This window comes from Ovis canadensis, chromosome 4, assembly GCF_042477335.2.
Source record: "Ovis canadensis isolate MfBH-ARS-UI-01 breed Bighorn chromosome 4, ARS-UI_OviCan_v2, whole genome shotgun sequence".
NCBI lineage: Eukaryota > Metazoa > Chordata > Mammalia > Artiodactyla > Bovidae > Ovis > Ovis canadensis.
The window spans coordinates 67263877-67277159 of record NC_091248.1 but is presented as its reverse complement, the minus strand read 5'-3'; the positions used below and the strand labels follow the sequence as shown (position 1 = coordinate 67277159).

Below are 13283 nucleotides of genomic sequence, written 5' to 3'. Positions count from 1 at the left end.
TTATCTCAAGACCATACAGTTGTAATAAATAGAAGACTTAGGGTTAAAATTTAGGTCTAACACAGAGGATAGATTCTTTCCTACCTATCCAATTGTGGAAGGGACCCTGCCTTAACATTTTTAATTGTAAAAAGTATTTTGAAAACAAAATGTTGGAAGCCATTGGAGAATATTTATCTCAGTACTATTCTTTGCCACTGCTATTTTCTGCACTTCACATGTCCTCATACCTTCTTTAAATATCAAAATACAATCTGCAGGCTCAACTTAAGATTCAAACCATCTCCAACACTCTCCCTTATGGCACCCTGGTTTATTATTTTTCTTCACCAAAACACTATAGTACTGGAAAACTTTACCACAAATTTAATAACTTAATTTGTTTTTATTGTTTCACCCCTCTTCATTTATAATCACTCAGCAAGGGAGAGGGTACCATAGTATATACTCATCATGTTTCTGAAAATTGATTATTTATCTAAAACCGATAATTTTCTGGAGATACATACATGTGCATTTGTGTGTGTATAGATACATATATATACACACATATACAATATGCACATATGTTTTATATATTATATATGTGTGTGCACATGTTGTGTGTATCACGTATCTCTCTCCCAGATAATCTCATTATAAATACAGAAAATGAAAGAAAATCATCTCTATACTTACCTATTATATTTCCAGGTAATTTTTCAGAATAAATACAAAAAGAAAAAAACTTATAAACCCATACATAGATGTGCATGTGTGATATCTATATTTCTATATCTATATCAAATATTTAGTGGGGTTTCATGGGAAAATGAGGGGAAATTTTAAGTTGCTTGTGTTCCCTATTTTGCTTTTCTCTGAAGACATTTATTGTGAATGCAAAATGGCAAAACTGATCATTAGACTATTAGATAGAATAACTGTAGGCATAGAAAGAAGATAAACTTCAGGAATAAAGAGTGAGCACTGTAGGACCATGTATATCACACAATGTAAGCACACATAAAAACTGGCACTTAAAAGATTATTTTATTTCCTTTTGTGTGTTTATTCATTTAAACATGGTAAACTAGATTTTTCCAGTTTTAGGACACTCACAATTGATCTTTCTCTGACTTTATTTTCTTTGTTGAAGCAGGGCTATGAGGTTTGAATGATAAACATTGAAAAGAGAAGTCCCACTGAGTTATTATTTTTTTTGTTCTATTATAAGTGAATAAAAATAATCTGTTGGGCGGGAGTGGGAGATTCCTGTCCTTGACCAGCTGGCTCAAAACACAAATAGAAAAGATAAAATACAAAACAGAGAATGGTAACACAGAAACTGCTTTTGCATCATATATTTCTTATGTAGAGGGAATCTATTTTTTATATATATACATAATCTACTTAGTACTAAATTAATGAGAATAGTAATTTAATGTAAACACTACAGCACATAATTAATGGAACCCTCACTTTTTGAAAAAAAAGTTCAAATAAAAGAGCATTTTAAACAATTTTTAACTAGACTACAAAATATTTTTACTATAGCCAGAGCATTAAAAAACTATCTTGTAAGAAAACAAGCTTGTCAATACAGCAGATTATAAATTACACTTTCAAAGCTCAACTTCTACATACCTTATTTTATTGACTACTAGTTTATAAAGTTTAAATTCAGTATTTAAGGTGGTTTCATCTCCAAACAGTGAAAGAATTCCAAAATGCACTTGCTCACCAGTTTTAACTTTGAAGTGTCTATAACCTTCACAATAGCAATGGTTTTCTCTTTCTCCTTCATCATTTTCTTTTCCTTACACTTGCAAACAATAACTGGGAGAGCTATGCAGAAACTTCTAAGGTGAACTTTGGTTCTTCCTTGGACTTTAAGTCTAATCTGGTCTAGACTGTGATTGACAAAAGCTTGCTTGCTGGTGTTACGCAGTCCTTTCAAGTTCCAACCAAGCACAGGGGGTTGTTAATATTTACTCAATCTCTGTCTCTGAAATAGTCTTGAACTATAATAGTTTACTGAGATTGCCAAGTGCCACCAGCATTTACAAAGCTATGATTGAAAAATACCCATCTATGATAAAATAAATAAGTTACTATGCACAACCATCTTTGAAAGGAAGAGGTGAAATGAAGACCAAAGGGTAGAAGTTATAGAGAGACAGGTTTAAACTCAGAAGCTAACAATTCTTTGGCTGGAATGTGGCAGAGGGTCAGATCAGGCTAAGGTCCCTTCAGATCCTAAGATTCTTACAGTTCTATTAAATGACTTCTTCTGAAGCTACTAGTGCAGCAGAGTGGGTAAGATTATTGCGTCTGGTATCATACAGGATTGGATTCAAACCCCTACCCTGACATTCACTAACTGTATGAGTTTGAGTCAGTTACTGAACTTCTCTAAGCCTCTTTTCTCATTTGCAAAATGCTAATAGGTAATAGTTTCTATCTCACATGTTTGTTGTAGTAATTAAATTTTCATGAAAAGTATTTTATACAATTCCTGTCCCACAGCAAGTACCCAAGGCATAGTAGCTATCATTACTACTGTTATCCTTATTGTTGCTTATGCCCATTAAAAAAATTTCTAAATGGTAATGCATAATGGAAACAACTTTAAAAAATATTATGTGTGAATTTTAAAATATTTATTTCATATGTATTTGCTGAGCACCTATCATTTGCTAGGCATTATACTGGGTGCTGCGAATAAACTAATGAACAGATTACTTTCTCAGCTTTAGGGACACAGCAATGAATAAGGCAGACAAAATCACCAGCTTCAAGGAGTTCACATTCTAGGGGTGGGAATAGACAATAAATGGGTAAATAATATAATAAACCAAATAATTTTTGTAACTCTAATCCTAACCATCAGAGGGAATTAAATAAGATACTGATGTAGGATGTGTGGGATGGGGTCTTTCTGCTCGGGTTATTGCGGAAGGCCTCTCTGACAAGTTGATATTGACTAAAGATCTGAGGCATAAAAAGACAGTCATCCAAAGATCTGGGACAAAACCATTCCAAGCCTAAAAAAGGAAGTTCAAGAGTCCTAAAATGATAACATGCATGTCACATTCAGTGAGCAGGAAAAAGGCTATCAAGACCAGGGCCTAAAGTTAAAAGGAAGTGCTGACTATGAAGTGTCTTGGTTATACTCTGAGGATTTCAGGAAGTTAGCAAAAAGTTAAGCAAGGAGAAACAGGATCTGATTTTTGCTGTGTGAAGATCATTCTGGCTGCTGTGTGATCCACAGCTGTACAGGGGTCAGAAGCAGCAGAGAAATTAGGTTGGAGTCAGTTTCTGACATTCAAGTAAGAGATGATGTTAGCCTGGAAAAGTGTTTCAGTAGAACAGCTGCTAAGTTGTGAGATTCAGGAAATCTTGGATCCTGATTAGAACAGCATACTGATAAATGTGAGGATGTGGGAGTAAGAGAATGAAGAAGGATGACTTTTTTTTTTAATTTTTATTTTTACTTTATTTTACTTTATAATACTGTATTGGTTTTGCCATAGATAGAAGGATGACTTTTTGAGGGAGGGTAGTTCTAGATAGATAGGGAGGGGAAAAAATATTTCTTTTCAGTCGTATTAAGTTTGAGACCTCTTTTGGAAGAACAAAAGATGTTACGGTAGTAGTAAGACATGTGAATCTAGCATTAGCGGAGAGAGCTAGGCCAGAGAAGGGTTGAGATTACCGATGAAACATACAGGTACATGAGAAAAGAAGATTAAATTCTGAGCCTAGGAGCACTTTAGCATCTAAAAGTCTATTAGAAGAGAAAGAACCAGCAAGGTGGATGAAAAGGCAAAAAAATATGGTGCCACAGAATCCCAGTTAATACTTCAAGAAGGAGAGAGTGGTCAAACATGGCAAAGGCCACAAAGAAATCAAGTTTGGTGAGAATGGAGAATTTACTATTGGCTTCAGTATTGGTTGGTTTTAAGAGCTCTTTTGGAATTATAAGGGACATAGCTGTACTGGACAGTAGAGAAGGGGAGGTGAGGAGATGCAATCAGGGTGAAAATGGAAGCAGAGACATTTGGGAGGGAGGTAGTGGAATCATGAAATAGTATGGTAGCCAGAGAGGAACTGTATTCAAAGACAATCCTTTGATTTGGTTTATTTTTGAGGAATCTTAATAAAGGCCAGTGTAATGTTGATATTTGTAATCCAATACATCATAATAGACTAATGATATAGGAGGAGCAGTATTTAAAGAGGGAAGTATTTGCAAAGGTAAGAATTAGTGGGATGTAGGACACAAGTAGTTGGACCAGCTTTAGGTTATGAGCTGGGCCAATTCGATTCAAATAGAAGGGATGACAGAGAAATCAAAACAGATACTGGTGGTTTTGTCGAATTTATGATACAAAGTTAACAAGTAAGTCCTAATCTGATTTTATATATTTTCTCTCTGAAATATGTTATGATAGAGAAATCAGCTAGCACATGGAGAATGGTGGAGATTTGAGAAGATAAAGTAGATTAATGCCTTATTAATGAGAATTTTAACCAAGGTATAGCTGTAGTATTGTCTGGTAGTAATGAAAGCCCCTATGAAATTTTGGTGATGTATTGGAGGTGAGTACTATGAGCAATGTAGTGAAATTTTATCCATTCTGCTGCTCAGGTAAAGATGTGGAATAAGATGAAAAATAAGTTTAGTCAGGGTTGGGCTTTTGTCAGGAAAGGAAAATGAAGAAAAATGGGGATATGTTAAGAGTGTTTGCGAAAGAAATGGTTATAGTGCTTAACCAAGAATAGGTTAAGGAAGAAATTTCAAAATGTCATGAGTGGGAAATAATAGCTACTGAAAAGAGTGATAGAGTCAATTAACTTGGAGTCTCCACAAGCCTGAGCAATTGTTGAAGTAAGAAATTAGACTAGGTGCACTGAAAAAAAAATGGAACATAATGGTCAAAAAATATGAAAGAAAAATGCTATAGAATAGAAAAACACACAATGAGATCTGGGATATCATCATGTTTAGGATGGCTGGATAGTGAGGGGAGAAATACCATTGACCCCAAGAAGACTGAGAAACTGAGAGGTTTGGTGTTGATGAAAGCACAGCTGACTTGGCTGAATGTTTCTTGCACTTTGGGTCTTTTCAGTCCAATTTACACAATTGTTGCAGTAAGAACTAATAGGCAAGTAGCTAGCTCTCTTGTTTAAATAAAAATTAAGAGGTAACTTCTCCTTAACTATTCTGAGTCTAGTCACTAATCATACAATATTCATTTCTGTGTCAGAAAAACTTGGACTAAGTTGAACTGTGAAAACCCTGAACTGTTCCATTCAATCTGGGGAAATCTGAAGGACCACCATAAGTGGTCCAAGCTACCCCAGAGCAGCTTCCAAGCTTTCCACCAACAGAAATTAAAATATGAGTTAACTCATCTTAACTCATTTTAGTTAATCTTACTCTATGCAGTGGTCCTGGGATAAATCTTGGCTAAGTGACACTCAAGATTTTCTGTTTAAGTCACAGCAAAAGAACTCCAACGTGGCTAATAGCACAGTCAATAGAGTGCCCCAGTTGTTGTTTAGTCCCTAAGTTGTGTCTGATTCTTTTGAGACCCCGTGGACTGCAGCCCACCAGGTTCCTCTGTCCTTGGAATTTCTCATGCAAGAATACTGGAGGGAGTTGCCATTTCCTTTTCTAGGGGATCTGACTGAACCCCAGTCTCCTGCCTTGCGAGTGGATTCTTTACCGTCTGAGCTACCAGGGAATCCTTATTTCCCCTTGGACATTGCAGTCTCTATGACAACTAGAGATTATATGTAAAATAATTGGCAATGTGCCTGTGGTATAGTAGGTGAGACATTAAGAATAATTATTTTTTTAGTAATAATTTTTATTGAATTATGGTAATAATTCCTATACTCCTAGTTTCAGTCTTAATCTAGATAATTTATTTTGGCTGCTGCTGCTGCTAAGTCACTCTAGGGTAGGCCCAAGATCCAGAAAAATTGTCTGAGAGATAGAAAAGTGACAAAAATTGCTCCCAAAAGAATTATCTCAGAGATTTAACTAGAACTAAAGAAAAAAGGAGCTCTCCTTTTTTAAGTTTTTAAGTCTGACTGAATGTATCTATCAGTGTACATTTGGTTATGACAATCATAAAATCCTGACAGAATTAGCTTACAAAATAAAGGAAAAAAAATCTTACATGATATGTGCAATCCATAGGTAAAGAATTCTCCAGGGGCATATAAGCAGTATTTATTTGCATTCCTCTTGGATTTTCCTCTCTGTACCTTTTGTTTTTCCTCAGTTTATTTATCTTCTGGGCAATCAAATGGCCACATAAGTCACATTGTCTTACAACATCATAGAGAGACAAAACCTTCTCTTTGGTGGGTCTCCTTTAAAGACTGAAGTAAATTCCTAGAAGACCCCAGTAACCTGCTAAAGCTCCAGAACTGCAACACAAGCTCATTCTTAAAACAATCTCTGGCTAAGGAAATGGGGCCACCAGGGTTGGCTTAAATTAATCAGAAACTTCCTCTTCCTTGTCAAAGAGTGGATGTCTAAAAAAAAACAGCTGGGTTAGCAAGGACAAACTGTGTGCATGGCTAGGAATAAGCTGTGAGATTGTCTGTTCAATAGCTGAGAATAAAGCTAGTATAGAACAAAGGCAAACTTATGGAGGGATGTTCACATGCAATATTACTTAGGAATTTATGGATGAGATGAGCCAACAAATTCCTTTCATACTTACACCCCATATAAGCCAGGTTCTATCATCTAAAACCAAAAGTTCACTGGCTAAAATGCTTACTCAAAGCATTCCTCTGAATCTAACAGGTCTTTATTTTTACCCACATGAACTATAAAAATCTTTCAGAATTTCCGATCTCTGCGCTACCAGCTATTCTTACACATTCTCTTTTTTCTCACTTCTTGCCTTTTCTTATGCTGTCCTCTTTTCTTGCTACTTTGCTGCCTTCATGTCTACCTCTTAAAATCTTAACTTTCCTTCATAACTGTATTTCAAATGTCATCTTTTCCTAAAGTATTTCAGAAATGTCTCAATTTAGCAAGGTTTCTGCTTTACTCAAACTCCAGGGCGACACTCTGACTAGCATTAAATATATGTATATATATATATATATATATATATATATATATATATATATACGTGTGTGTGTGTGTGATCTACTAAGATTTAATATAAAAACAGTATTGGCAATAAATATTTTTAATTATTCTCATAACACAGAAGAAAGTAAAGAAAAGTTAAGTGATTTATACAATACCTAGATGACAACTTGGGTTAATACTGAGATCCATATTCTTTCCCTCACTGCCTCTCAGGTGTGCCTCACCTCACTGACTCACCATCAAGTGGTCTCTTAAATAGTGTCTCACTCAACTTTTAGTTTCCTATAGCACATGTATGGTGCTTTGCATACAACAAATATTGAATAATTTTTTGGTTAATTGAACCACTTGGTGTTATATCTTGCTTCTTGATTTATCAAAAATTGTTGGTTGGCCACCAGCAGATACTTCTTTATATGAATACACATAGGCCAGTAGTATCTATCTTTTTAGAAGCACATTCTGTACGCTGCGCTGTGCTATGCTAAGTCACTTCGTCATGTCCAACTGTTTGAGACCTTATGGACTGTAGCCCATCAGGCTCCTTCTGCCCATGGAATTCTCCAGGCAAGAGTACTGGAGTGGGTTGTTGTGCCCTCCTCCAGGGGATCTTTCCAACCCAGGGATCAAATCTGTGTCTCCTGCATTAGTAAGTGGATTCTTTACCACTGTGCCACCTGGGAAATCCACATTCTGTTTACAAAAAACAAATTCCCAATCATCATTGTCACCAGTTTGCACTGAATAAGCAATCTATGCAACCACTACAAAACAAGTAAGATAATTTGATAAAGAGAATGTTTCAGCATACAATTTCAATGAAATAAGTACCACATACAAGGAAGAGAAGATTGAAAGAAATTAGTATCATTTCCTCAAACCCAAAAGTTGAATAATGATTAAGAAAATAGTGACCTTATGCTGTGGGATTAGATGGAGAAAATTAGTATAAATAACATATTTATGTAGAGAATTAGTCAAATTTGTTGTCAATATACTTCTTGAAATCTGAAAACAGAAGAGGTAAAAAGAATTGTCACATCATTCAAACAACAAACAAAAAACTCACAAAAAAATAAACTTTCAATTAAAAAGCTAGATTTTTAACCTCATTTGATCTTTGACTGATAACACTGGTGTTAGTGACTTGTTATAAAGTGGAAGTCTTTTGTACCAGAGAAAAGGAGGAAAGATACAATTCTCTTTTTTTGTAGTCTATTTGGGAATTAATAAATAGAAGAGGGATGCTTTCTCCAAACTTTTCTTAAAGTTTTAGGTTTAAAATGTTCATTATCAACATTTACACAACTCAGCCCACTGATTTACTGATGAACAGAATCTACACTACACAATACAGTCAGAATTCACTTTCTTTAAATGAAATGTTTAGAGTAACAAATCAAAATCTTTCATAATTTTTCTCATTTTCTAAAAGCTCTAAAACCATAAATGAGCCAACAACAACCCCTTCAAAATGTGTAGAAAGAGTTTGTACACCCTTTACAGATTCTAGAGATTAATAAATGAACAATGAGAAGGCAACAGCAATCAAAGAGATATTATCTTATCTCTTCCCTGCTTATTATTCCAGGAATTTGTGATTTCAACACAGAAGTCTGTCTAAATGCCTTAAAGTAGTGTGAGGCCTCTTCTACCTTTCTTCACTTCATCTTTAACCTTTGATTTTTGGCTCAAAAGTAAAGTTATATTGTGTTATAATTTTTTCCTTTCTCTATAAGGTATAGACCCTCTGAATCTGGTAGCTGTTAGTAATGGTAAAACAGTTAAAATTTAGCCATGAACTCATGATGGTATTATTATATGTTGTGCTTCAAATGGGAAATCTGAAGATTTCACAGAAAATGCTATAGCAGATAAGATATGTAATTAGATGGATGTTTATAGAGATTAGGTAGATAGGTAGATAGAATAGTATAAGCCCTATAAAATTATTCATTTTTCCTGCACCAATAAATATTTTTTTAAATGTTTATCTATTCTGTACCAGCTTCAAAAGGGCAGAAGAAAACACCATTTGCTAATCAAATGAAATTTCTTTTTTTGTCATCAGGTGCTATTATTGATTTTAATCTCACTGACCTCCTCAGGTCTGGAAACACTTACTGTTCTTTGCATTAGCAGAAGAGAATCTGTTCCTTCCTCTTTAAAACTTGGGTCCATACCGATTATATCCTCAATAATGTCCTCCATCTAGCAAAATATAATGCATTTAGAATATTGTGCATAATGATAAAAGTTGCTCTTCAGTCTGAATTCAGATAGAAAGATTTTAGCCAGCTTTAAAAGTAAATTTTAGAATATTTAAATTAAGGTTATATATGTATCAAAATGCAGAATGTTTTAGAATTTGAAGTAATCCTAACACTGTGATCTGTGTTGCTTTTCCTTCATTCACTTCCGCCTACTGGCTGGTGATGACTAAACAAATCAGCCTTGGCTACTCCAGTACCTGCATAAACAGAGTAGTTATCATGAAATCCTTGAGCCAGAGCTTATATACTTCATTTGCAGAGAGATGACCACCTACAAATTTTGTTTTTCTTTTAAAATATTTTGATAGCATCTTATAGGTGGATATTCAAACTTCATCCAATTAGTCCACATGAATAGAAACTACATGGAAATGTATTATCCAGCTTTCTCTAATGATCGCTAATAATAATAACTATGACACTATCAACAACAATAAGAATTGTGGACACCATAAATAGTAACTAACACATATGATGTAGCAGGAGCTGCTCTAAATGCTTTGCACACGTCAGCTCATTTATCTTCACAATGACAATATGAAGTATATACTATCACTATCTTCACTGTATACATGAGGAAAGAAATTCAGTAACCTGTTTCAGATTATATAGCTGAAGAGTGACAAAGGCAGAATTGAAATCTAGAAATCTGATTCTACAGTCCTAACTTAAATCAGTTTTTCATTTCCTTTCTCAATTCCTTTTTAAAACAACCTTCCTTTTCTTCTGTACTTCAGCTGGAGGGAATATTAAAGCTCATATTTTTAAAAATACCATCACTTTCTCTCCCACTGTCTCTATCCCCCTACAGCTCTAGCTCTCCTCTTGGCCATTATATTTATTATCTTTAGTGAAATTTTAAAATATAATGTAGGTGCAGAGATAATAAGAATGTGGGTTTATGTAACTGTAATACTATAAATTTCCCATGACATGTGCAGAAACAACTCGAAATAAACTCTGGGAGATATAAAAAAATTTTTTTTTAATGTTATCCTCTAAGCAAGATTTCTGAGGACCTTAGAGAATCAAAGGTTCACAAACATCTACTAAGATACTCCCAAAGGTGATATGCCAAAAAATTGGATTATTTATATATCTATTTAATAAATATTTGTTAAACAACATTTACTTCAAGACCTTGGTTTAGTACATGCTATAAAAGCTAAAAGCACAAAGTATCTGCCTTCATAGAACTCAAACTCCTGAAGAAACAGGCAAGAAACAGTTTAATAACAAACAGTGGTATGAAGATATTAAAGCAGGATAGAAATAGAGTTGATAATAGTGAATGTTATATGAATGAGGCAAGGATTTACTGATATTTGAACAAAGACAAGAATAGCATGAGGAAATGGTAGTACTTTGAAAGAAAGCATAAAAGAAGACCTAAAGGTAGAAACAAGCTCATGTCTTTGAGGAAGAGTGAGGGGCCAAGGGGAACAGGAAAGAGTGAGCAAGAGGAAGAAAGAGTTGAGATAAAGATGAAACGTAGGTAAGAAATTTACATTGTAGAATCCTATGGACCAGCAGAGTCCAGCATAAATTTCTGCAACAGTGGGAATGTCCTATATCTGCACTGTCCAACACAGTAGCAAATACATATGGCTATGAGCACTCGAAATATGGCCAATGTTACTAAGGAACTGAAGTTTAAATTTTATTCAATTTTTAAAGATTACATTGAATTGAATTAACTTTAAAAACAAACAAACAAACAAAAACACATGTCCATTGGGTAGCATACCAGAGTGCAACTCTCGGCCCTATTTTGAACTTTAGATGTGTTCCATGTGCACTGAGTGATCTTTAAAGTATCTAGGAAAATAAATATGCATGCTTTGTTTCCTTTGGTTAGTCTACTCTCTGAAAGTTTTCAAGTATATTATTGATTGTTACCAACCTCAAATTTCAGTTTTATGATATTTTTCTTATTAATATTCCACCATTAAATAGACAACAAATTTGTATTGAATAGATGTGGAAAAGACCTGAGGAAAGAAGGATGCTAAACACAATTCATGGTATATGGTTTAACTTTGGAGTACTTATAGTTTCACTAAAAATTACTCAAATAAATTATCCTTTTCTTTCTGGAAGATTACAATATAAATGATCCATCTCTTACATTAGTGGGGCTTCCCAGGTGGCTCTCGTGGTTAAAAAAAAAAAAGAACCCTGCTATCAATGCAGGAGACATAAGAGATGTGGGTTCAATCCCTGTGTCAGGAAGATCCCCTGGAGGAGGGCATGGCAACCTTGCCTCCATGGCAATTCCTGCCTGGAGAATCCCATGGACAGAGGAGCCTGGTGGGCTACAGCCCATAGGGTCACAAAGAGTTGGATACAACTGAAGTGACCTAGCACACATGCATGCTTACATCTATAATTTTTCCCTCTTGCCTATAAACATGATCATTTATTCTATTCTAGATAGAAACCCTTCTTTTGTACATGTCAAAGTTCATCTTTCTTGAAGACTCTGCTTTTGCCTTTAATAACACCTCTATTTCTCATTTCTGTCATCCACGAACATGGCTATTATTTCACCTAATGATGCTGGCTTATTGGAGATGCTGGCTTATTGGACATGCTGGCTCTTCTATTATCCTAAACTGACTTTAAAGTCTAATCCAAAGCATTTTTTCACAGCTTCCAGGAATCTTCATAACTAATCACCTTGGAATCCAATTGTTATTTTAAGAAAGGCAACTTTTTTTTTTTATCAGATGAAACAGAGTTAACAGATTTCTGCTGCTGCTGGTGGTGGTGCTGCTGCTAAGTCACTTCAGTCGTGTCCAACTCTGTGAGACCCCATAGACGGAAGCCCACCAGGTTCCCCCATCCCTGGGATTCTCCAGGTAAGAACACTGGAGTGGGTTAGATATAAGAAATCAGCAAAATAAGCATCATAAAAGTAATAAATAAAGATGATAAAATACAAAGGAACCACAAAATATTTTGACTAAAGTAAAAATGGTGATAGTAGGCATGGAAAAATGAGACTCAAGGACAAAGGAAGAGATTTATAAGATTTGAAGGATTAAAAGTAAAGGTCTACAAAAGACCAAGAATTAAGCTTTTCAACAATTCTGGGAGCAAGAAGACAGCAGGATAACATTTGAAGTGTTAAAGATAAAGACTTTTGAACCTAGACATTTATAACCAATAAAATATTCTTTAAATATGTGCATAAGATAAAATTTTTCTTAGACATGAAAACCTAGAACTTTTAGAGCAAAAAAACCTTTGGAAAACACGCTTTTAGAAAATACACTAGTCATATAATAAACTATGAAATCACTACAAAATATAAGAATGAGTGCTCATCATGTCCAACTCTTTGTTACCCCATGGACTGTAGTCCACCTGGCTCCTGTCCATGGGATTATCCAGACAAGAATACTGGAGTGGGTGGCCATTTCCTCCTCCAGGGATTTTCCCAAGCCAGGATTCAAACCCACATCTCTTGTGTCTCCTGCACTGGCAGACAGATCCTTTATGACTGAGCCACCTGGGAAGCCCAAGTAACACTAAAATGTTTTTGATCTAAATAAGAAAAATGTGTGTACGTGTATATATATTAATATTTGAATATATAAATTTATTCTAAAAATATCAATTCAGGAAGATAGGTGAGAAGAAGAAGGAGATGAGATCAAACTCAGGGAGCTGTTTACCTATAGATATAGTACAGATATTGCTAAACAGTGATACAGATAAAGAAAAAAATATAACTATGTGTCTTAAGTTAGGTGTAACAAAAAAAGAAAACCTTAGCCAATGGGGGATAGAAAAAAAAGATTGCAAATAAGGAAACAGAAAGCATAGTAAATAAAAATGCGAAAAAAGATAACAATTAAACACTAATGGTAAAGTAACTATAAGAATGTAAATGACAG

General features: G+C 34.7%; 1 protein-coding gene across 7 annotated transcripts in view; it reads right to left on the bottom strand.

Annotated features, from left to right (window-relative positions):
- Window positions 1-13283, bottom strand: part of TFEC (transcription factor EC) — a 224374-nt gene that overhangs the window by 38551 nt on the left and 172540 nt on the right. For 3 of the 7 annotated variants that reach the window (XM_069587952.1, XM_069587950.1, XM_069587951.1), the window contains one exon: window positions 9233-9319. The exons of 3 other annotated variants lie outside the window; for them this stretch is intronic. In XM_069587952.1, coding sequence (XP_069444053.1) covers window positions 9233-9319 — 87 coding nt within the window. Of the gene's footprint in view, window positions 1-1720; window positions 1871-9232; window positions 9320-13283 lie in introns of those variants that run through there. One more of the 7 variants, XM_069587956.1, reaches the window with a different exon arrangement.